General features: G+C 42.0%; 1 protein-coding gene across 1 annotated transcript in view; it reads left to right on the top strand.

Annotated features, from left to right (window-relative positions):
- The first annotated feature begins 9,813 nt into the window (after positions 1-9,813).
- LOC126238883 (thioredoxin domain-containing protein 6-like) overlaps positions 9,814-26,245 on the top strand; it is a 67,382-nt gene continuing 50,950 nt past the window's right edge. The window contains exon 1 of the mRNA XM_049947822.1: positions 9,814-10,298. Coding sequence (XP_049803779.1) covers positions 9,814-10,298 — 485 coding nt within the window. The remainder of the gene's footprint in view (positions 10,299-26,245) is intronic.

Below are 26,245 nucleotides of genomic sequence, written 5' to 3' on the forward strand. Positions count from 1 at the left end.
CCTGTTAATATCAGTTTTCCAATCGAAAGAAAAGTGAGTGTAACTCTAGAATATGCTTCTATGTATGTAAATCATCCTGAACACTCTACTGATGTTCAAATAATACTCTGTCATGAAACAAAGAGCAAACAACTCTCGCAGTTTCACTCACTGTGGTACAAAACTGAATACTCCTATACAGTTTGAATTTAGAGCAAACACATTTTCATGTATGATACTTAGGTAAATAAAAAAAAAAGAGCGACTGATGCATCAAATTATGTTCTCATAAACGTGGTACAGGCACCATGCATTAAACTGTTAGGTTGGTGCATAAATTTTCTTACCGTTTTTCCATAAATAACACAACAGATACACATAACAGAGACTTGAGCCATTAATAACACACTCTTCTTCACTATCTACAATAGTCTGCCGACGTTGGGGTAACTTTTCGACTCCGCTACTGTTGAAACAACGTGGTTTTGAGGCGAAGAGCTCGTTAAGCCATTGGCCATTCGGAGCGTATTTTCATCCGGAAAAGAAGTTTCCTGAAGGTTGTTCGAGAGAGTGCAAGCTCAGGTGGAAAATATGGGTGCGTAATCACTTCCCAACCCAACTCCTGTATAGCGTTTTTTGTCAGTCTAGCAGTCTGCGGACGGGCATCATTGTGGAGTAGCATCACTTCACGCAGTCTTCCTGGTCGACGTTCCTGGAATGCGTCTGCAAGACGTCGCAGTTGTTGATAATAAATGTCAGCAGTGACGGTTACACCTCGGGGAAGCAATTCCTAGTACACCACACCGTCGCTGTTCCACCAGATGCATAATATTATCTTTTGTGAATGCGCGCGAGTCTTTGTACGGGTAGTTGCTGCTTTGTTTGGGGCGAGCCATTCCTTTCTTTTCCTTATGATGGCATAAAAAAAAATGGTTCAAATGGCTCTGAGCACTATGGAACTTAACATCGGAGGTCATCAGTCCCCTAGAACTTAGAACTACTTAAACCTAACTAACCTAAGGACATCACACACATCCATGCCCGAGGCAGGATTCGAACCTGCGACCGTAGTGGTCACGCGGTTCCAGACTGAAGCGCCCAGAACCGCACGGCTACATCGGCCGGCTTTTGATGGCATAAAGATACCGTGTCACGTCACCAGTAACGATACAAAATAGGAATGGCAGGTGTTGATCACCAGTCAACTGCTGACGAGCAAGCAGCGATGTACTTACGGCCGCCCGCCGATTTTTGTGATTTTGGCTTAGAGGATACACCCTATTTTTGAAGCTTCCCCATTGCATACATACACTACTGGCCATTAAAATTGCTACACCAAGAAGAAATGCACACGATAAACAGGTATTCATTGGACAAATATATTATACTAGAACTGACATGTGATTACATTTTCACGCAATTTGGGAGCATAGATCCTGAGAAATCAGTACCCAGAACAACCACCTCTGGCCGTAATAACGGCCTTGATACGCCTGGGAATTGAGTCAAACAGAGCTTGGATGGCGTGTACAGGTACAGCTGCCCATATAGCTTCAACACGATACCACAGTTCATCGAGAGTAGTGACTGGCGTATTGTGATGAGCCAGTTGCTCGGCCATCATTGACCAGACGTTTTCAGTTGGTGAGAGATCTGTATAACGTGCTGGCCAGGGCAGCAGTTGAACATTTTCTGTATCCAGAAAGGCCTGTACAGGACCTGCAACATGTAGTCGTGCATTATCCTGCTGAAATGTAGGGTTTCGCAGGGATCGAATGAGGGGTAGAGCCACGGGTCGTAACACATCTGAAATGTAACGTCCACTGTTCAAAGTGCCGTCAATGCGAACAAGAGGTGACCGAGACGTGTAACCAATGGCACCCCATACCATCACGCCGGGTGATACGCCAGTATGGCGATGACGAATACACGCTCCAATGTGCATTCACCGCGATGTCGCCAAACACGGATGCGACCATCATGATGCTGTAAACAGAACCTGGATTCATACGAAAAAATGACGTTTTGCCATTCGTGCACCCAGGTGCGTCGTTGAGTACACCATCGCAGACGCTCCTGTCTGTGATACAGCGTCAAGGGTAACAGCAGCCATGGTCTCCGAGCTGATAGTCCATGCTGCTGCAAACGTCGTCGAACTGTTCGTGCAGGTGGTTATTGTCTTGCAAACGTCTCCATCTGTTGACTTAGGGATCGAGACGTGTCTGCACGATCCGTTACAGCCATGCGGATAAGATGCCTTTCATCTCGACTGCTAGTGATACGAGGCCGTTGGGATCCACCACGGCGTTCCGTATTACCCTCCTGAACCCACCGATTCCATATTCTGCTAACAGTCACTGGATATCGACCAACGCGAGCAGCAATGTCGCGATACGATAAACCGGAATCGCGATAGGCTACAATCCGAACTTGATCAAAGTCGGAAACGTGATGGTACGCAATTCTCCTCCTTACACGAGGCATCACAATAACGTTTTACCAGGCAACGCAGGTCAACTGCTGTTTGTGCATGTGGAATCGGTTGCAAACTTTCCTCATGTCAGCACGTTGTAGGTGTCGCCACCGGCGCCAACCTTGTGTGAATGCTCTGAAAAGCTTATCATTTGCATATCACAGTATCTTCTTCCTGTCGGTAAAATGTCGCGTCTGCAGCACGTCATCTTCGTGGTGTAGCAATTTTAATGTCCAGTAGTGCAGTATGAACTTATGCACCAGTCCAATATATTGCTAAACGTTCTTGGTTCATCGTGCACGGTCCAAGATGTAGGTTGCCTGTCTAACGACTTGTAGGGGCAACAAAATTTGATTTACAGTACTTCATATAAATATTGACCGAATTTAAAAATTTAATTTAACACAACAAGGCAAGCATTGAAGTTAGAACTGTGTGGGCCCTATACGTCTTGAGACAGCACTGATTCATTGCGGGCAAATTACCCACACTGTATTAATCCAGCATTTGAGAATGAGAGCACTTAGTAACTTCTAACAAACTTTTGAACGTAAATTCAAATCCTTCCTACACTTTTTCTCGCTAATGTGCTTAACGTCCAATATTTACCACATTAATTCATAGTTAAAGTAATAGGCAGTTTGAAGATGTTTAACACATCTTTACAGAATGAGGGTTTATGTGTAAACTCCTAACTGACATTAAATTTTTTAATGTTTTGCAGGAAGTTGGCGCAATGATAATTAGTCAGTCTAGAATGGATATAAAACAGCGACTGTCGCTGTACAAGCAGACTTTTAGTACTCAGTGTGCAGAAAACAACGGCTGGTTCTGGGTATCGTGCCTCTTGTTCTACACTCATGCTCATAAATTAAGGATAATGCTGATACATGGTGAAACATCGCTCTGATGGCGGTTTGCGGGCTTAAACCACCTCGGGGTATGACCATGCGGTGCATTTGACCTGCGGTCGTCGCACGGTGGTGCTGGCAGTAGTCCATATATGCAGAGGTGTGTTGGTGCATGTCAGAGTTCTGTGCAGCGAGTAAGTGTGCAGACATTTTCAGACGTGCTAATGGTGACTGTGTGTTGAAAATGGCACGAAGAACACATATTGATGACGTTAGGAGGGGTAGAATACTAGGGCGACTGGAGGTTGGTCAAACACAGCTGGTCGTAGCACGGGCCCTACGTGTGCCACAAAGTGCGATCTCAAGATTATGGCAACGATTCCAGCAGACAGGAAACGTATCCAGGTGCTACGGTATGGGACGTTCACAGTGTACAACAGCACAAGAAGACCGATATCTGACCATCAGTGCCCCCAGTCGGCCACGGAGTACTGCAGGTAGCCTTGCCCGGGACCTTACCGTAGCCACTGGAACAGTTGTCTCCAGACACACAGTCTACAGACAACTGAACAGACATGGTTTATTCACCGGGAGACCTACAAGGTGCGTTCCACTGACGCCTGGTCACAGAAGAGCCCGTAAAGCCTGGTGTCAAAAACACAGTACACGGTCATTGGAACAGTGGTCCCAGGTTATGTTCACGGACGGGTCTAGGTGTAGTCTGAACAGTGATTATCGCTGGGTTTTCATCTGGCGTGAACCAGGATCCAGATACCTACCCCTTAATGTCGTTGAAGGGACCTGTATGGAGGTCGTGGTTTGATGGTGTGTGGTGGGATTATGATTGGTGCACGTACACCCCTGCATGTCTTTTACAGAGGAGCTGTAACAGGTAAGGTGTATCAGGACGTCATTTTGCACCAGTATGTCTGCCCTTTCAGGGGTGCAGTGGGTCCCACCTTCCTCCTGATGGATGATAACGCACGGCCCCACTGAGCTGCTATCATGTGTAATGTTGACGCATTAAGTTGTTCTGAAAGCGGTGCTGATATTCAAGGTAATAAAAGCGGGTTAAAAGCTGTGAGCTACCTGGGGAAGTTATCCTTGCATTACTGAGCAAATGTTTCACCAGGTATCCAGTCTAGTTTACCAAATTGGCAACCAGACTAACATTAATTATAATCTTTTAATAGTCATCTTACGACAACCGGTGATTGATATATATATATAATTTAAATCTTATGGAACACATCAAATATGGAGCCAAGATTGGGAGACTGCATACAACACTGCATTCATAAATAACACACGAAGAACGTTGAAACATATGCAAGAGGAAATTAACCACAACCAACCGATTCCATTTTCACCCAAAGAAGTTACGGTCATAGCGCAATCCTGTCCGTCATGAAATTACCACACACTGATATACCAAATTCATACTAACTGTCTGTGAAATCTTCTCGAAAAAAAATAGCTGAGGGCTACTTTGAAGATTACACCACATGCTTCACGTTGTCAACTTGGTTTACACAAAGAGTGGAACTCCACAATAATTTTGAGAATTAAAATAAATTACATCGAAAAGAAAAACCTCGAACTGGTTACTATCGTCATACTATTAGCTTGATGGGTCAAACAGTTATATAAGCACGTGGTACTGGTCTCACAAAGTACACTCCACGTGGGTTGACCATAGAGAGAAGTTGCTATATTGAAAAATATTGTCAAGACGAGACGTTATAATCTCATGCACATTCGCATTTAAGATTGATGATCTTAGTTAGAGTTATGGATCATCAACACGTGGTTCCACTTTGCTTACAAAGTAGTGACTAAGCAACTACTGGAAGATATTCTGAACTTCACACTCGAATTACACTGCGTTGCAATTTAAGATAACATAATATATTTTAGATCAAAACCTGAAACAAAGGTGATAAAATTTCCAGTTAGGCTGAACTTCAGAAATCCATTGTCCTACGGACTTAGCAGAGACGCGCATAGCCGGAGATCTTACCACTTCAGACGCTCGCCGTGGACAGACTGGGGTTAGCCCCTACCGAGGGTACCTCACAAATACAAACGGAAGTGACCAGAGAGGCAGCTTCCTATACCAACATGACAAGGGACGGACAGGACTATACCAAGAATAGAAACCTCTTTGCTTTAGCTACCTGTTCCGACGCTGATCCTACTGTTCTCTAGCAGACAGGCTTGCCTGTATATCGTCCCCAGTGCTATATTACGGAAAGACTTAAAAAACAGTATTTATAAAAAAGAGGCATTTAAAAATTAAATAATATATATATATATATTATAATGTACCCGTAAAATAATAATTTCTCTGTGCAAGTTTCGAGTGCAAAGAAATACAACAAAATGATTTAAAGAGACGACATTCCCATAACACACGAAGAACGTTGAAACATATGCAAGAGGAAATTAACCACAACCAACCAATTTAATTTTCACCCAAAGAAGTTACGGTCGTAGCGCAATCCTGTCCGTCAAGAAATTACCACACACTGATATACCAAATTCATTTGTTAATTTTTTAGTCGTCTCCACTTCTTCTCTTGTCTTGATTGCGTATGGACGGACATCTTGCGTGTGCTGACAAATGTAAGCATATTTGTACTAATTAAGCAGATAATATATTCATTTAATATTATTGTTCACTTTTAATTTGTAAGAGGTGATCCCGATTTCAAGTCCGCCTTACTTGAATTAACCTGCATCCGAGTAATTTATAGTTCAACAATCGCAGCGGCCGATGCAGCCAACGACGCCATTACGTGGCGATATTAACTTATAAAATTTAGCGGAAGCGAAAAACTCGCCCGCTATTAACATAATATACATTTTTCTCCACAGCCGCCCGACGTTGCAGAAAATACGTAGTTTTAAGGTTCTTATTTTCAGTACCACAGCCGAGAGCCGGAGCCAGGACTCCGACTACAATGCAATGGTTAACGGAGGTAAGAAAAAATACTCTCGCGCGTGTGTGGGCCGCAATTGTAATTAATAACTAAAGATTTTTTGCTTTAAAGTGAACTGACTAGCCGAGGAAATTAATATGAAAAGTTTATTCTATTGTTCAACTTACATGCTCATGTTTTAAGATTCAGTGAGTCTAACGTTCATTAACGTAGCAAATAATTTATACTGAAGATTAATATTTTTAAAAAGGAGAACTTCACAAAAGCATTTAATCGTAAATCAAAATTGAATGAAATATCATTTTTATTAAGGCCCACCACGTAAGTCGGCAACAATCAAAATAAAATTAATAATAATAATAATAATATTAAATTACGAGGGGCGACGGTCGCGAGATCTGCTACCATCAAGCATGCAACTAGAAATATATTTGCTCATTCATCCTTTCACACAGAAGGGAAAGGGGATGACAGTATCTTACCATATACACTATACAAAAGAAAGCGCATGTAGGTTCCATATGAGACTGTGTGACATGAATTACACATAAACTGTGTTTTAATGTGTAGTAGTGTGACAGATCGTTCTTGTTTAAGTGTAAAAGTAACACGTTCCAGTGCTAAGCCTCCTCCCAGATAGAGTCAGAAACACCACAGTAAACTTAGAAGTGGAATTTATGCCGTAAATGATAACAGATTTAAGAAATTAACATGAAAGGAATCCAACAGAGACCTTTCACATGGAGGAGTACCTTGAAACAGAAGATGTCGGGCGAATGGAGTGGCCTGCCTGTTCTCCAGACCTAAACCCCATCGAGCACGTCTGGGATGCTCTCGGTCGACGTATCGCTGCACGTCTTCAAACCCCTACGACACTTCAGGAGCTCTGACAGGCACTGGTGCAAGAATGGGAGGCTATACCCCAGCAGCTGCTCGACCACCTGATCCAGAGTATGCCAAACCGTTGTGCGGCCTGTATAAGTGTGGATGGTGATCATATCCCATATTGATGTCAGGGTACATGCGCAGGAAGCAGTGGCGTTTTGTAGCACATGTGTTTCGGGACGGTTTTCTCAACTTATCACCAATGCTGTGGACTTACAGATCTGTGTCCTTTGTGTTCCCTATGTGCCTATAGTATTAGTGCCAGTTTTGTGTAGTGCCACGTTGTGTGGCACCACATCCTGCAATTACCCTTAATTTATGAGCATGAGTGTACTACAATTGTTCCCTGCCTGCAGAGCAACTACGAGTACTTTGGTCTTCTGGGTAATCTATCCCCCAGAAAGTGATGCTGCGCGACGGCTCGGACGTTCTTTACTTGAAACAGATCTTCATTAATTGATTTATAAAAAGATTTTCTTCCCTTTTGCCGCCATTCTCCCATCATTCAATAAACTTTGAAATTCATTGACCTAGCTATAGGTTTGTAACAGGCTCCATATGTTCGTTACATACAGTTCTCTGCACAATGTTCCTTCAAAAACTGTTTGAGATTGGCCTGCATTCACCGATAGGTGGCAAATCGTTACAACAACAGCGAGACCTTTTCACGAAATTTCAGTCATGAACTTCCTCCTCCGAATGCGAAAATATTTTATTGACGCCCACCTTCATAAGGAAAAATGACCATCGTAATACAGTAAGTGAAATCCGAGCTCACCCGGAAAGAGTTAAGTGTTCGTTTTTTCCGCGCGCTGTTCGAGGATGGAACGGCAGGGAAATAGTCCGAAGGTTCCAGTGGTTCAAATGCCTCTGAGCACTATGGGACTTAACATGTGAGGTCATCAGTCCCCTAGGACTTAGAACTACTTAAACCTCACTAACCTAAGGACATCACACACATCCATGCCCGAGGCAGGATTCGAACCTGCGACCTTAGCGGTCGCGCGGTTCCAATAGTCCGAAGGTGGTTCACTTAACCCTCTGCCAGGCACTTAGGGGAAAGTGGGTTAAGAAGAGGAACTTGGATTTACGGCTCAGTTAGTGCTGCAATCTAGCGGAAAACGTTCATACTGCTAGCAAGGATGGAGAAAAAGAATACGTGTAAGCGGCAGCCATTCTGAACTGTTAGTTTCCCTCGACTGACGCGGTTTTTGCTGAAAAGTTTCTTAACGAAGTTGAAGTTTGGTGCTGAATAAAGGTAAAATACATTCATTAACTGAAGCACTGTATATATTGGTGGAAACTGTTATTTTTGGACGTTATGTTACGTATATTATAAATACTTTTAGTCGAAACCTATCCTAAAACTAGCGATAAATATTCCACAATCTATCAGTGTGGCAAGACGGGATTTATTCCATGGGGCATGGTGGGGAACTACCCCACTTACCTCAAAGATTTTACAATTTCGTCTTTTGTTTGTACAGGGTTTCTAAGATGGTAAGGACATACAAGAGGAAGACTGATCGAGGTGGATGTTCTCCAGAAACAATGTAATCAGCTGTTGAAGCCGTTATCACAGGTGAAATGTGATATAAAAGAGCAGCTGACACTTTTCGTGTTCCGCAAACAACTCTAGAAAGAAGAGTTAGAGTACCTCGTGATCAGACAGAAAAATCGGAAAATATATTTAATGCGTCATCGAGTGTGTATTCAAATAAAATAACTCCGATTTTGGTCAAGAGTCTACGGACAATTAAAACCTTTTTTACTCCAGAGGAAGAGAATATGTTGGTGGAATACGTACTAAAAATGGAGGAAAGGTTATTTGGTCTGACAGTATATGACCTCAGAAATCTTGCCTTTCAATGGGCAGAGAAGTTGTGTAAAATGCACACATTTTCTCAAGAAAAACAAGTAGCTGGCAAAGATTGGTTCATTGGTTTCAGACGCAGGCATCCTCAGATAACCCTCAGAAAACCAGAGCATACAAGTGCAGCACAAGCTGCAGCATTCAACAAACCGAGCGTAACTAAATTTTTTTGGTTTGTTAACTCGACTTACTGATACACATCAATTTACCCCTGACAGAATCTATAATTATGATGAGACTGGAGTAACTGTAGTACCAAAGCATAGGTCAAAAATTCTGTCTCTAAAAGGTAGAAAACAAGTTGGTGTGTTATCTTCTGCTGAAAGAGGCAACACTGTAACAATAGAAGTATGTTGCAATGCAGCTAGTTCATATATGCCTCTTCCTTTTATTTTTCCAAGGGTTCGAGCTAACGATCAGTTAATGAATGACTGCCCTCCTGGAGCCTGGGCAGCATATCACCCAAGTGGTTTCATGCAATCCGATATTTTTTTTCAATGGTTTAAGAAATTTGTTGACTGGAGCCGAGCTACTAAGGAGCGGCCAGTTCTCCTGATTCTCAATGGACATTTTACCCACACCAAAAACATGGATGTTATTGACTTTGCAAGGGAAAATGGCGTAGTGTTGTTGTGCTTCCCACCACATTGCACTCATCGCTTACAGCCTCTCGATGTAAGCTTCATGAAGCCTTTGGGTGTTTTTTATGACCAGGAAGTTTCATGCAGGCTCAGATCGAATCCAGGACGTGTTGTCTCTTTGTTCCAAATATCTAAGCTATATGGAAGGGCTTTTGTAAAGGCAGCAACTATGTCCACAGCAATTAATGGATTTCACAAAACTGGAATTTGGCCTACCAAACAAGGCGTTTTCAGTGACAATGATTATGCCCCATTTGAGACTACAGATAGGCCTAGGCCAGATGTCACAGATAATGAACCCTCAACCCACGGGGCTACAAACACCAACCAGCTTTCTGCTGCTTTCAACTCACCTCAGCCTGCTGCTTCCGCCTATTTAGGCATACCTCAACCTTCTGGCGTCTCCAGCCCACATCAGCCTGCTGCTAAATCGGATATGTCAACTCCAGCTGTTCCCTCCGACATTCTCCAGGCTGATGCTGCATATGAAATACTTGAACTTGCTGTTCCAATTGAAAATATTCAGCCTGTTTCAAGTCAAATTAATGTTACTACAACTGCTGGAAAGGCTGTAACCATTCCAAAATGTCCAAGAACAGAAGACATTGTACCAGTTCCCTGGCCGCCATTCAAAAAAGAAGAGCCGAAAGCATGGTAAACCAGCAGTTTCGACTGAATCACCCTACAAAAATGATTTACAAGCAGAAATAAATTAGAAAAGAGAAAAAGAAATTAAACAAATGGGACAAGCTAGGAAAAACTTAACAAAGAGATTTGCTCAAACTAAGAAAAATACAACCATCACTAACCAAGTATTGTTCAAGAAGTCGAGTAGTAAGAAGAAAATACAAAATCAAGACAAAGAAATTAACAAAACCAACTTAAAACGTAAGCAGACAAGTTCCTCTACATCATAATCTTCTGACACTGAGCGTCTTTAGTGTGGATACTTGTACTCACAGTCTACTGAAGGGTGGATTCAGTGTTTTATATGCAAAAGATGGGCTCATTGTTCCTGTACAGGAGAAGAAGATGAAAACGATGAAGCAGTTCATGTTTGTGCACTGTGCAAAGACTGACCCTATCATGCCCCACTAGTAACCCCATCTTGCCCCACTGGATGAGGCAAGATGGAAACTTGTCACTGTATTACAAAGACAGTTTTATATTGTAATTGAAAAGTCAAAACAAATTTGTTTGTACTTCATTCTCAGATATAATAATGTACAACAACACCATATTTTTTTCAAAATCTTCTGACTATGATTGTTGAGTTTATGGCCCCAAATATATTAACTATCCCGTCTTACCCCACTCTCCCCTAAGTGTGAAATGAAGAGTAGTCATGTGGGTGTAGATGTAGTTGAATAAGAAAAGTGATGTAACTGAGACGTTACAAACTTGGTGATGGTGTTAGTTGTAACTATTGTGCAGTATTTTGACATTTTTTTCATTTCGAGAGCTATCAATAATTACACAGTACTGTTGAAGGTTAGAAAGATGGTCGCCTCTGAGGCTTCCACGTAGTTAACTATGAAATAATCGGGCGAGCGTCACTACCATCAGACAAGATGTGTCATTGGTGAAGAATCCAGAGGTAAATTCAAACGGAGACCTGTTTTTGAACTATGTAAAACATTATGGTATTAGATGTATCACTAAATAACACAGTAACTATTTTAGCCAAAGAGAATGATTACTAAATTTTGTACTATACTGAACCACACAAGGCTTTAAAATACCAATGTAACCTTGCAGAGTGAAGGACGACCAATGAGAAAGCGTTTCTTGGTTACGACAGTGAGAGTGGCGAAAGAGACACGTGAGTGGTTCGTTTGTTCCACTCACCCTACCATTGCAGATGTTGTATCCAACGGCCGTTGTGGAGTCTACGCTCAGAATCACACAGTAATTCAGCTGCAAGCATTTGGAGGGTAACAGCCTCAGGAAAACAGATGACGTCTGCTGCGCCATGTAAGGGAAGGAAGGGAAACACCAGATTCACCTAGATATCATTTCTCAGTTACATCACACTGTCATATCCATGCGCAGTTTCGACCGTCGGGTACGTCTCTCGACTTTCGTGGTCGTATCCAGTCTGAGAGCGCTGAGCCACCGTGTAATGGTTATCCATCTTGTCTTTGCAGAGAGATATCATCGCAGTGAGCCTACAGTCTCACGACTTGCTTGAGAGTTGACACCATCATCTTGTTGATAAATGCCACCACCTGGGGAACGTTTCTTGTAACAGCAGTTTATCTATCTGAAATAATGTGACTGGTGGTTGTTTTCAATACCTAATTATTTCCAAGCATGAAAGCAATGTGTGGCATAACAAAATTACGTTATCTTGAGAAATGGTCTGCAAATACCAGTTTCTGTGAGAGCCTCGTTAGTATTAAAAACAAAATATTTGATCAGGTGAACATACGTCTAGAATGAAAAGCCTCTTCAGTTGCTAGTAATTTTCTTAATTTATTTCACGGCCGGTTTCGAAGCTTAAACCTCATCTTCAGGAGCCACCAAATAATTATGACAGCATAAATGTGTGGCGGTCGGTCCAGTCAGTCACTGGGAATCACACCCACGTCAAACAAACGCATGGGAGCGTAGGACCAGCAACCACAACGCCCGCCTGCACAACACGGCATTCTATAAAAAAAGTATTAAAAAACTGAAACGGATTTATTGGCTGTGCACTATTGGATAAGTCACATCTTCCCTCATACGATTTCATCTGTTTACTGACTTCGTTTTAATAGATTTGTTTATTCACTTGAGGACTGTGTACGTAACGCCATTTTGTCTAGTTACAGATACAAAATTATATGTGCTTTGCACACGACAATAATAAATGTAGTGCTACCATAACATCCTTCTGAAACCGCAAAAATATTATAAATACGGAGTATCGTTATGACTGTTGCAGCCACTTCAGCTCACGAAATAAAGCAGCGATTTATATCATCAACTGGTACATTCATTGCAATTTTAGAAACCAATCTTGCCCTTTCTTTCTTTGAAAGTGAGAACCCACCAACTTCATGCTCGTTATTTACGTAGTGCAATTATGTATTACGAAAATTTCTTAGCAATAACATTCATTAATGGTAAAAGCGTGGTGATCGTGTGCAGTGGTGTATGTTCTAATTTCTGCGAAAAATTACAGTTCACTGCGAGAAACATGAACTTCTTCCTTTTCATTTTTGAAATTAACTGTAACGATGAGGAAATTTATAGACAGCTGAGAATAAGTTACATTTTAATTCCTCTTCAAATTATCAGTTTCTTCTATGAACCTACATGAAGTCCATGGGTGAACATCACATATTATTCTTACTGCTCGCTTTTGTGCATCAATATTTTCTTTCTAAATTTACCCCAGAAAATTATTCCGTAAGACATTGTTGAATGGATGCATGTCAGGAGGTCAATATGTTTGTTTCCAAGATTAGCAGTTATTCGAAGAGCAAAAGTAGCTGAATTTACCTGTTTGAGAAGCTCAGTAATTAGCTTCTTCCAGTTAAAAAAAAATGGTTCAAATGGCTCTGAGCACTATGGGACTTAACAGCTTAGGTCATCAGTCCCCTAGAACTTAGAACTACTGAAACCTAACTAACCTAAGGACACCACACACATCCATGCCCGAGGCAGGATTCGAACCTGCGACCGTAGCAGTCCTGCGGTTCCGGACTGTAGCGCCTAGAACCGCACGGCCACCGCGGCCGGCTTCCAGTTCAAGTTTTCGTCAATATGAACACCAAACAATTTGTTCTCCCTTTTTACTGACTCATGCTCATGCGCTACATCAACTGTTTGTATGACTATTTGTTGTACAGAGCTGAATGTAGCGTGGTTTTTTCAAAATTCAGGGAGAGTACATTTTCAGAGAACCACTTAATAATTCTTTGGAAAATACCATTTAGTAGCTCTGCTGTTGCTTTCTCTCTAATGGTATTTATTATGAAACTAGTATTGTCTGCAAAACGTACCAATCTTGCTTATTGAATGGTTAGTGGAAGGCCATTCACACATGTGAGGGATAGGAGTGGACCTAAAATTGAACCCTGTGGGACTCCATGTTTTTTCCCTCAGTTGAAATAGGTACATATAATGAAAATTGTAAATTTTAACGTGTTAACCAAGAGCATAAGAGATATATCGATTACAAAGATGTATGTGTGAAAGAACGCTGCGAGGCAGCTATCACTGAGGCAGAGTATGTGTAACAAAGAGCTTAGGTTGCGCAGTAGTAGGCAGTTGTTGTTCAGGAAGATCAGTAGTAGCGCGCCAGAGGCTGACAGTGTCTGTTGCGATGCTCCAGAGTGGGCGGTATAATAATTTCGGTGTTGTGTATTAATGATTTGTGGAAGAAATAAGAATTGAAGTAAAATTAATTAAGAAAATGCTGCAAATATTATTGTGAAATTTTGATGAAGAATCTTTCTGGATATTGTTTCATCGATCTACAATAAGGTAATCAATATTCGTGTATTTATGCGCTTTTGCTGTTGAACGAATTTGAAGGAGACCAACTTTGTATGTAGCCCCAGTTTTTTAAATGTATTTTTTGAAAAGATCATTTCTGTGTGTAAATGTAATTTTTATGATATGGCTTAACAACTGCAAGTCAGTTTCATCATATAGTAAGATCTTCAAGTAAGATATTACAGTTATTCTCCTCAGTCATGTTCCATCTCCCAATTCCATACCATTTTTATTTAAACAAATTCTAAATGTGTCTCAGTCAAATATCTTGCATTTTGGCTTTTGCAACTGTAGTTATTTCAGTAGTTCTGAGAGAAGAACAACGTGTTATCCAAGACCATGCCAATACAAGGTAAGAAATTTATTTCACATAGTTTATGGATTTTCGCACAGGGACCACTTTTGTACTTATTCAGATTCACAGGGCTGTAGTAAGATCGAGTAGATCTGAATGTACTTACCTCTAATTTGTCATTATCGAGCACAGGTTTTAATTAGTTTGGGTTTGCTGCTATGCTTTCTTCCTAGTAGATGATTCAAATGGCTCTGAGCACTATGGGACTTAACCTCTGAGGTCATCAGTCCCCTAGAACTTAGAACTACTTAAACCTAACTAACCTAAGGACATCACACACATCCATGCACGAGGCAGGATTCGAACCTGCGGCCGTAGTGGTCGCGCGGTTCCAGACTGTAGCGCCTAGAACCGCTCGGCCACTCCACCTCAACTCATAAAAATACCCGAGTGTAACAATTTGTAGGGATAAAAAATGAAATGATCAAACGGGCTCATCGTCGGCAAAGCAAGTTGCAGACTGGTACATTTATAGAATAGAGAGCAAACAGCCAGCAAATGAGACTGCTTACAATACACTTGTGCGGCCCGTTTTAGAATATATCTTAGATGTGTGGGTACTACACAGGACTAACGAGATAGGACTCCACAAAGGTCTCAGACACGAGGGGAGTGTGGGGGGGGGGGGGGTGTGGGGTGGGTGGGGGGGGGGGGGGAAAGAGGCAGATAGTTGCCCTGGTAAACCGTCCATTTCAAATATCGAGCGTTTTTAAGAAGTCTTTACACACCCTCTGTCCCCTTACACGGATCTGCTTTGTTGTCTTCTTGAACGAAATCGCAGTTTTCTTACGTCGTAACGGAGTCTTCGAAGTCGCTCTAGACACTATAAATGTATTTTGCAGTTCCCAAGAACCCAAAGTCCGAACTCACGGAAGATCTCCCTACGCGTTTCATCATTTATGTTACTGCACTGATACCTGTAGTTGTGCGTAAACTGCTTTTTCGTTCTTCTCTGCTTAATCTTACCACCAAGTACCTCATATTCCTGGCCACTTCTTCGTAATCTTTTTCTCTCCTTACATCTCCATGTCCTGGTATGTCTTTCCTTCGTCCGTTGTCCTTGTGATTTATCACCTTCATTACGAACACAGCGTGAAAAACGTATAATGTTCCATGACCAATCACTACACTGGCATAATTGGTGAAAGTCGAACATAATATAGTTATACAACGTTATTCGACACAAACCTGGTTCATCAGATCACTCATCTGTGCTTGAAACGTATTCGCCCGTATCAGTTTGGTTTAAGACGCGCACGCACGTTCTTTCTTTCTATGACATATACGTCCGTTTTATTTAATTTTGTTGTCAGAACCATACTCTGAAATGCTCCGTCAATAGAATGTAGAACGATTTATTTTTTATTTTAATATTATATTAGCTTAAGAGTAATAGGCTGTTTTAAAACTGGAGTGTAACATTTATTTTACGGTACTATTCATGAAAATATCGCTTCTTTATCACTCCATACAACAAATCAATACAGCATTACAAAAAAGCAACGTGGAATACTGATTCATAAACAAACGACTATTAGATATCTTACCTTGCATTATATCATAGATAATCCAGCACCAAACTGTCCTCTGTTCACGGTTGTTTGCCATTTTGTGCCATGTGTAGTAACAGAGGATGTATTTGTACCACCTTTTTTCTCTTCTTCAAAGAATGCAAACTGTTGGACAATAGATCTCAGAACCAATCAAGGTTGTAACTGAATCGCTTTCCTCCCGAGTTCTTATGTACCTGTCAAAACATATCCCACTTAAAAATGTGTTTTTAATTTTTGTCACTTGTGCCACTTTTAATGAGCCTTTCAATTAACATTTTACTTCAAGAAGTGTTCGTTCTATGCGCCATTGCTCAAAACACGGACGTGACACGTAGAAACTGAAAGTGGTAGTGGACATAACCAGAGGTTGTTGCGGCAGTAGCCGGCCGCGGTGGTCTAGCGGTTCTGGCGCTGCAGTCCGGAACCGCGGGACTGCTACGGTCGCAGGTTCGAATCCTGCCTCGGGCATGGGTGTGTGTGATGTCCTTAGGTTAGTTACGTTTAAGTAGTTCTAAGTTCTAGGGGACTTATGACCTAAGATGTTGAGTCCCATAGTGCTCAGAGCCATTTTTTTTTGTTGCGGCAGTAAATTTTACGGCCTAGAAGCCCTAGCTATGTTCCAGCTCAAAAACAGTTTGTAAATGCCTGCAAAGCAATGGATTATTCACCCGAGAAAAGAGGAAGAAGTCAGTAAGTGCCATGTCATGAGAATACGAGGGATGAGGCAACATTTGATAGCCCAAAGAAACAGCAAGTGTAATTCCATCTTGTGTAGAATTATTTGAGCCGTTGTATTTGAGGAAAATCTGCACTTGGACAGCTTCCTTCGACGATTTGTCTTCACAGCGTACTGTAACTTCATCAGGAGATTTCTCTAGTACGTTCCTATGGCAGTTTGTCCTAGAATGCTTATTTCATCATTCTCGTTCACCAAGTTTTCTCCTTTCTTCTGTATCTTCACAATCCTTATTCTATGGACATTTCCGTCTTCCAAGACGCACGTGGCTGCGCACTTACACATTGTGTCCCAGTTCTGTTAGGACTATGGCTATGAAAAGTAATAATAAGTTATGTTCATAAAATCACTGCATTTACTCAATATAGTCTCCCCCCATGAACCAAACACAGCTGAAATCGTTTTAACAGTGTTTTGAAACAGTCACTCTAGTCCTTTTTTGGAGTTGCATTTAGTACTGCCGTAGAATTTTCTTGGATGTCCTTAATTGCATCATAACGGTGTTCTTTCAACATGAGAAACAACCAGAAGTCGGCTGGCTCCTCATCTGGGGAATAAGGTAGAGATACAGAACTCATGCACAATCTCCGCTTTTGTGGGCTGGGGTGCAGTCACGGAGGAGCAACCAGAAAACTGCCTCTCGGTATTCGGGTCGAATTCAACTAATTCTCATCCACAAACGCTGGAGGAGTCAAAACACTTGTTGCCTCAAGGCTCCACTGCCATTTTCCGACGAGTGGAGACATACATCCGCAGCCGGGAAGCCTGCTGCAGCAAGGACAGCTTTGACTTTCGACACAGCTGTTTTTGAAACTTCAAGGATCGTAACACCTCGGCTCGCGACGAGACTGCACTGCAGTTTGGAATTTCACATAAACAGCCCTAACAAAACTGGGACACATTGTGTACGTTTCTGGTTTGACGAACACTTAGGGACCCTTTACACTCCCACTTACCCGCTAAAGCACCATATCTTAATCCCATAGGAAATGTCTGGAACTATTTAGGATCTTAGGTGAAACGAAGCAACCAATATTCTCGCAATTTCGTAGCCTTATGATATCTAATCGTCAATGAGTGGCTTCAGTTGGTTATGACCTATCGGGAAGGGAATCCATTAATCGCTGAAGTAAGTCCATTATCAAGATCAGAGCTGGTGTGACGTGCTACTAGCGTGATGTCTCACGTATGTGATTAATTTTTTGACCGGGGTGTTTATATTTTTTAGTTCGTCTGAGAGGTCTGAAGATATCCATCGCTGAATGAGATTCATTATCTGGACTTCTAAAAACTTGAAGGATAATGAATGTCCATCTCCATAGCCGAGTAGTCAAAGCGACCGACCATCATGCGGGGACTTGGTTTCCGAATCCCGGTACTGCCAGAGATTTTTCCTTGGGAGGAGGAGTGAATAGAGGTGCACTCAGCTTCGTGATCCCAACTGAGCAGCTACCTGATTGAGAGGTAGCGGCTCAAAGGTCCGAACGTCGACAACAGCCGAGAGTGCGGTTTGCTGACCTCATGTCCCCTCTATACGTATCCGATGATGAATGTCTGAGTATGATACGGCAGTCGGTCGACTATCGCGTTATTCTCGTGACCTGAAGCAGGGTTTCCTTTAAGACTTTGAATAAAATAGTGTGAATATTCTCTGAATTATTGTTAACTGTTGGCAACACTGTCGTAATTATTAATACCTACATAGCATCGTTGGCCGAAAGGAGACGACGGGGGATGGTTTAACCCGAAAGGAAACGGAATTTTAGTCACTTTGGTCTTTGTAGTCCATATATTCATACCGAAAATGACAGGCTGTAGGGACACTACGTAACATAATATGCGGTCTCCCAGGCTCCTACTAAACCATACAGGAGAACTTCTTTTGTGCCGGCCGGTGTTGACGAGCGGTTCTAGGCGCTGCAGTCTGGAACCGTGCGACCGCTACTGTCGCAGGTTCGAATCCTGCCTCAGGCATGGATGTGTGTGATGTCCTTAGGTTAGTTAGGTTTAAGAAGTTCTAAGTTCTAGGGGACTGATGACCTCCGATGTCAAGTCCCATAGTGCTCAGAGCCATTTGAACCATTTGATTTGAGAACTTATTTTGTGTTAACGATGGTGCTGAGGGGGCCTTTGAGCCTTTTGACAATGACAACGTAAATAACAAGCGACCTGTGGCCCTTTATCTGTACATTAATTTCTAACGGTGGCCGTGCCCCTGTGATGCCTACGCTTACTACATACAGGAGTGTATTTGTGGAATTTGGAATGTAAAGAAGAAAGAAAATTTGCATCTCGTTGACAATGAACTGGAGCTTGGAAGCGCAGAAGAGAGATACTGGTAGCTTTTCTGAGTTAGGCTGTTCGGAAACCTGATTTCTTAAGAACATCACCGTAAAAGAATAAGCTCCGATCGAATTCGCATCCTGGTTTATAAGAACTGTTATAACTGCTAGTAATTTACTAATCCTAATTTAAAAATGAAGCATCATCAGTACAATACAACAAATTCATTATGGAAATAGGTTACATTCTATATTACATACTACCTGACAAAAATGTGAAGCACCCAGAATACATGATCTAATGCCAATGTAACTTCGAACACAATCGATTGGTATGTCAATGATTAGAGTATAGTAGAGACAATAGGAGCTGAGGCTCCCTCGAATTACAAAAAAAATCGGATAATACGGAAATATCACGAAATCAATGCGTAAATCATGAATAAATAACTAACGAGCACAATAATGATTAAAAAATAAATAAGAAACAATATAGTTCATACCTGTGTTATATGCACGAATATGGGCACACATTTCCAAGTTGCAAATATGTAAGTTACATTTTAAAGAAATTGTTCATTGTCCTTTGTTTTTAGCAGCAATGTCGCGCCTTCTTCTAAGAACCATTGTCTCTCTTGGAGTAGCTTCCGCTTGCTGCTCGATGTAACCCAATGCCGCATCTAGCGCTGCAAACCCTCGGTGTAAGTGATCATTGGTACAGTTTCTTCAGGCAATTCCTCGTCGTCATTTTCTTCAGCGGGTTCACGAACCACTTCTGCAATTGTAAGATTGATCACTTCGAACTATCCATCCCTGTTCATCCCTCATTCGCTTTCGCGTTTTCACTCAAGCAAACTTTATCATCAGTTCTGCCAACGGTAGGTCATCTTCGCCTAAAGTGTAGGTATCCGTTTCATTCCGCAAAATCCGGTTCTAAGACATTTTTAGTGTCTCTGCCTTTATTTTAGACCGTGAATCGGCTGTGCAGTGAACTACGTCTTTTATCGTATATTTTTTTTAAATTCTTTGATGGTTCCTTCATCTTCTGTTGTTCGTAGACACGTCAGAAGCAAACGAAGAAGATACCTCTTTTCCAAGCATTGTAAAACGCCTTGGTCCGCAGGCTGTATTAAATTCGTCACGTTAGGGTGTAAGAACAATGCGCGAATACTGCATTTTTTTCCTCATCAGGCTGCGAACCAGCGCGTCAAGCGTTAAGACTGCTTTGGAAGGCAAGCACTTTTTCTGTAGGTATTCTTTGGTCTCTGTAACAAAATCTTCGAAAAACCACGTCTTAAAAATATTTTTGTCCATCCAAGCAGATTTTTGGTGGACATATGTAACAGGCAGTACAGAAGCAGTGATATTTTTTTGAAGCTCTAGGCTCAGCAGAGTTCCCTATTACCAGCAGCTTAAGTTTATGGTCTCTACTTGCATTCGATGCAGCAAGAACTGTTAACATCTCTTTACTTTTTTTTTTTTTTTTTTTTTTTTTTTAGTGCAGGACAGCCTATTCTTCTTTTGAGGCTGGAGTTTTAGATGGAAGCATTTAGAATTTAGATGTGCTTCAACACAGTTATTCAGCTGATCACGAGTAAGATTTTCTTCTTGTACAGTTTTTCTTAATCTCTCACAAAATTGTGCAACAGTTTGAGATTCCGCAGAAAGTTTGTCACCCCAAGTTTCAAGTTGCCTTACGCCGTATAGCCTCTTCCACCTATTCAATCATCCTGAACTTGCAGTAAAATCGTCCTCGGCTCCCTTTAACACATTTCTAAAAACATACAGTTTTTTATTGCAGAATAGACCCTGGACTTGGATTTCCTTTTTGTCTTTGTTGAGAAAACCAAACGAACAAAGCTTCACCCACTTTTTCACACTCTGATTTCCTCATTCACTCCCGATCAAATGACGAAATAGAACACTTGTTTGAAGAAAACTTGTCAATTTTGTCTCTGTTTCTACGCCAATCTACAACTGTCACTTCACCGACTCCGTGTAAATGTTTCTCCTTTGCCTAGTGTTTCCAAAGCCTCCTGTTTCACATTCAACGGCACAAATTTTCTCTTACTCCTACCACTCATTGTAATATATGAACTATAACGATAAGTAAGTAACACGTAGTTACATGCGTACGGTAGACAGTACATACATACAACACTTTAAAATTAACGTGATACAGGTGGGCTCACTGCAGTGCAGATGCTACTACATAATCAACAACAGTACATGCAACAGTGGTCAGTCAATGTTGTCAAATATGTACTATATTGTTACTTTGGCGTACTGTATTTTAGTGACCACTACTGCTGAGTAGACACAACAATAGGAGTAACAACAAGGATGGTATGCACTGTACAACTGATTGTTAAGTGAAGGGTCGACAAAGAAAGAGCAGGAGCACTCGTCAAATCCTAATGGTATCTGACCATCTGTAATAGAAATGCATTTGCAGTCTGAGGCCAAGGTTATTTCTGTGCATTACGGACGAAAACCCTAAGTCGGACAGTTTTATCTGTGCTGAGCATGGAAAATTGAAAGAAAGTTCAAAATGAAACACATTCGAAAGTGCTTAAAACGCACATGCAGACAACGTACGTGAACAGGTTTTTACTCTAGTTTTACGTAAAATTTTAATTTTTCTTAAGAAAAGTTCGAATTACACGGAATCTCGAAATACCGGGGCTTGAGTGTACTTTTCTGTGACAGACGGAACTGTCACTGAGTGCGTTAGTGTTATTCGTCTTTAGTATTGTTACCAGGCCTGGTAGTGCATATAAGGGACGTGAACAATGTCAGATGTTGAGTTACCATTATGAAGGATATGGAGACGCCACAGACTCAAGTGAGACAGCGTTAATAGCGACTGACAAGAGTTTGGAAGGGGTCTCATTCTGGATCTCCATTTAGCCGTCCGGGCGAATCGTGCGGTATCCAGATTAGAAGGGCATTCGGATGTAACAATGGCCAGATGTTGGACAGCTAGGGAATGTGACGACAGACATACTCGTCTTCAGGGTTCCAGTCGACCACATTTTGCCTACCACAAGGGAACCAAGCACAAAAATGTTCAAATGTGTGTGAATTCCTAAGGAGCCAAACTGCTTAGATCATCGGTCCCTAGGCTTACACACAAACTAACTTATGCTAAGAACAACAGACACACTCATGCCCGAGAGAGGACTCGAACCTCCGGCGGGAGGGGCCGCGCAGTCCGTGACATGACGCCTCAAACCGCGCGGCCACTCCATTCGGCTGAACCAAGCACATCCCAACCCTTTCACAATTGCACATACCATACGAGTAGAAGTAACAGACTCCCTCTGTCATCCCGTACCATTGCTCAATGACTAGCAGCAGCCCCACCAGGGAATTGTCGTCTCACGTATAGGCTCCACCACAACACAAACAGCTGCTTTTGGAATGGTGCCGTGACTGAGAAGCATGAACTGCTGCTGAACAGCGTCGAGTGTTTCTGCACTACCCCAGACGTCCGTCGTCGGCACGTATATCGGCGATTCTGGAAGGTTTCCCATTCTTCTAATGTTTTGGAGAGACAATGCGTTGTTTCTCCTGGCATCTTGATATGGGGAGCCATTAGGTATGATTTTGGGTCACAGCTGGTAGTGATTCAGGGAACTATGTGGTACGTCAAGGACATCCTGCGTTCTTATATGTTACGTCTTGTGCGACAGTATCATGGTGCCATTTTTCAACAGGACTATGCTGACCACATACACTGTGGGATCAAAAGTATCCGGACACCTGCCTGAAAATGGCTTACAAGTTCGTGGCGCCATCCATCGGTAACGCTGGAATTCAGTATGGTGTTGGCCCACCCATAGCCTTGATGGCAGCTTCCACTCTCGCAGGCATACGTTCAGTCAGGTGCTGGATGGCTTCTTGGGGAATGGCAGCCCATTCTTCAAGGAGTTCTGCATTGAGGAGAGATATCGATGTCGGTCGGTAGGGCCTGACACGAAGTCGGCCTTCCAAAACATCCCAAAGCTGTTCCATAGGATTCAGGTCAGGACTCTGTGCAGGCCAGTCCATTACAGAGATTTTATTGTCGTGTAACCACTCCGCCACAGGCCGTGCATTATGAACAGCTGCTCGATCGTGTTGAAAGATGCAATCGCCATGCCCGAATTGCTCTTTAACAGTGGGAAGCAAAAAGGTGCTTAAAAGATCAATGTAGGCCTGTGCCGTGATAGTGCCACGCAAAAAAACAAGGGGTGCAAACCCCCTCCATGAAAACACAACCACGTCATAACACCATCACCTCGGAATTTCACTGTTGGCACTACACACGCTGGCACATGACTTCACCGGGCATTCGCCATACCCACACCCTGCCATCGGATCGTTACATTGTGTACCGTGATTCGCCACTCCACACAACGTTTTTCCACTGTTGAATCGTCCAGCGTTTATGCTACTTACACCAAGCGAGGCGTTGTTTGCCATTTACCAGCGTGATGTGTGGCTCATGAGCAGCCGCTCGACCATGAAATCCAAGTTTTCTCACCTCCCGTCTAACTGTCATAGTACGTGCAGTGGATCTTGATGCAGTTTGGGATTCCTGGGTGATGACCTGGATAGATGTCTGCCTATTAGACATTATGACACTCTTCAACTGTCGGCGGTCTCTGTCAGTCAACAGATGAGGTCGGCCTGTACGCTTTTGTGCTGTACGTGTCCCTTCATGTTTCCACTTCACTACCACATCGGAAACAGTGGACCTAGGGATGTTTAGGAGTGTGGAAATCTCGCGTACAAACGTATGACACAAGTGACACCCAATCACCTGATCACATTCGAAGTCCGTGAGTTCCACGGAGCTCCCCATTCTGCTCGCTCACCATGTCTAATGACTACCGAGGTCGCTGATATGGAGTACCCGGCAGTAGGTGGCAGCACAATGCGCCTAATACGAAAAGCGTATGTTTCTGGGAGTGTCCGGATACTTTTGATCACATAGTGTATGTCTATGAACTGACTGTGTGACATTGAGATATTACCGTGACCAGCAGGATCACCAGACCTTCCCCGATAAAACATTCGTGGAACCAGATTGGACTCAACTCTGTCCCATTGTCAGTATCCAGGATATCAACGAGTAGTTACAACATTTGGGGCCACCTAGCCTCAGATGAGGATACAACGGCCTTATGACACCCTTCCCAAACGAATCCAGGCCAGAAAAGTTGGTTAATACTGCCAAGTTCTTTGTAGAGTTGGCTCGATTTCGTAATCTCTGCAGTAACATCACATACCCTCCCTTCTAGGTACTCCACTTTTTTTTGTCAGGCAGTGAACATAGCTCCCAATTGTAATCTACCGTGTTAGAGTAATATTTTTTTAATTCCCTTGTCCAGATTTCAAAGAGATTTTGAAAGCGATTTCGACCGTTACTTCGCAGTTAAGCTTAAAAAATATGTCTACTTCCAATTGCTTGTCATGCATATCATTGTCAAGCACCACCGCCGCTTTTAGAATGTTCCAAGTGTCACATCTCTCTAACTACAGACACAAGTGGCTTTGATGGTATATTTCAGAAATATTATGCTCACCTTTTCCGATCCATTTTCGTTGTGCAATTAATTTGCATTACAATCAAGATAGCTTCGACTCATTTCCAAAATTCACTTGTCTCTGTTGGCTAGACGGCTGACTAAATATCAGACCTGTTTCAGTCGGCGACCGTTCAAGTGGAACGATAGATCATGGGAGAAATAGTTAATATCATAAATAAAAACTTGAAAAGGCGATTTCTAAACCATGCCTGATTCGCTGTTTCTCGTTGAAATTAAATTCAGTTTCAAGCATCTGGGATAGCCATCTATGTAGTCCAGCGTCCGTCTTGAACATCATGCAAGGCATTCGTAGTAAGGAATTAGGCTTGGAATTCAACATCATGTCAACATCGATGTCAATAAAATACTAGGTCTTTACCCAGATTAGACAAGGATCGGGGAAGTTACATAAACTCGACATTTTGGAAAAAATTTAATGTAGGAAAACCACACAAGAACTAGAGTTGGATTGTTGGAATACGGGTCCAGTCATCGCTCTGATGCTAGGCGTTCACCTCGTAAGATGCTGGGAAGCTGGCTTCCAATACATACTGTAGTCAAAATTCAAGCGGGGCTCTACGGAAAATGTTTGTTGCCAGTCGTGACACAACTGTCTTCTTGAACGAGTCGTTGTAGTTGCACAGTATTCGCTCAAAGGGATGTGTGCACGCATAGCGAAGCGGTTAACAATAGTGAATTATGAGAAACAGTTTTCTGGAAGCTTAGCAGCTCTACCGAATGACACTGAAGACAATATAGCAAAATAAAACGCGACGAAACTAAGTCGTCTGTGATAGGACTCTTTTTCTGTCTTAGCACATAAAAGAGGCTTTTAAATCGATCCGTTCATCACATAGGACTGAAACAAGATATATTCATTACTAAACAATATTTTGATTATATTATGTTTTCACTATCTAACAATAACTTATTATTCCCCGTAAATCTACAGACAGCTGAAAATCCAAAAACATGGGCAACATTCTGTAACACCGGATCTGTTAACATTCGTTGAATCTTTGACTAACAAATGCCAACCGATACGGCTGAATAATGACTACACTGACTTCAAATACGTATGAGAATTCAGTGCACCGATGAAACTTCTATTTCAGGTCAGTTAAATGCATGTTAATTGTCATCGTGTATAGCCAGGATCGAAAGGTATGTCTAGTGATGGTTTCGACTAACAATATGTTAATTCATAAAATTTATTGCTAGAGGTAGTACAAATACATCACTTCAGGACTACATGTTTTGTATCAAGCTATGGATATTCTAAGACAAAAATTCTGCAGCTTTCCTTGACATCTCTGATAAAAGAGTGTCACATCTCAACTACATCAAACAGAGCAAAAGATAACGAGATAAATAATGAAAGACATTTATTAATTGATTTCCCACTTAAGGAACTATTTCTATGGATCACTTTCATTATCTGCTGATTATTTGACTCATTTGTAGGTCTTTTGTCAATTGTGAAGCTCCATGCCTTTCCATTATGAATTATTTTCTTCGTAGCTTCATCTTGCTGTATCTTGTTTCATACTTCGGCTCTTCCTCGTTTCTTGTTCTTTGTAACCATCTAGTGGCAGGCACTTTATGGGATAG

The sequence above is a fragment of the Schistocerca nitens genome, chromosome 1 (genome assembly GCF_023898315.1).
Source record: "Schistocerca nitens isolate TAMUIC-IGC-003100 chromosome 1, iqSchNite1.1, whole genome shotgun sequence".
Lineage (NCBI taxonomy): Eukaryota > Metazoa > Arthropoda > Insecta > Orthoptera > Acrididae > Schistocerca > Schistocerca nitens.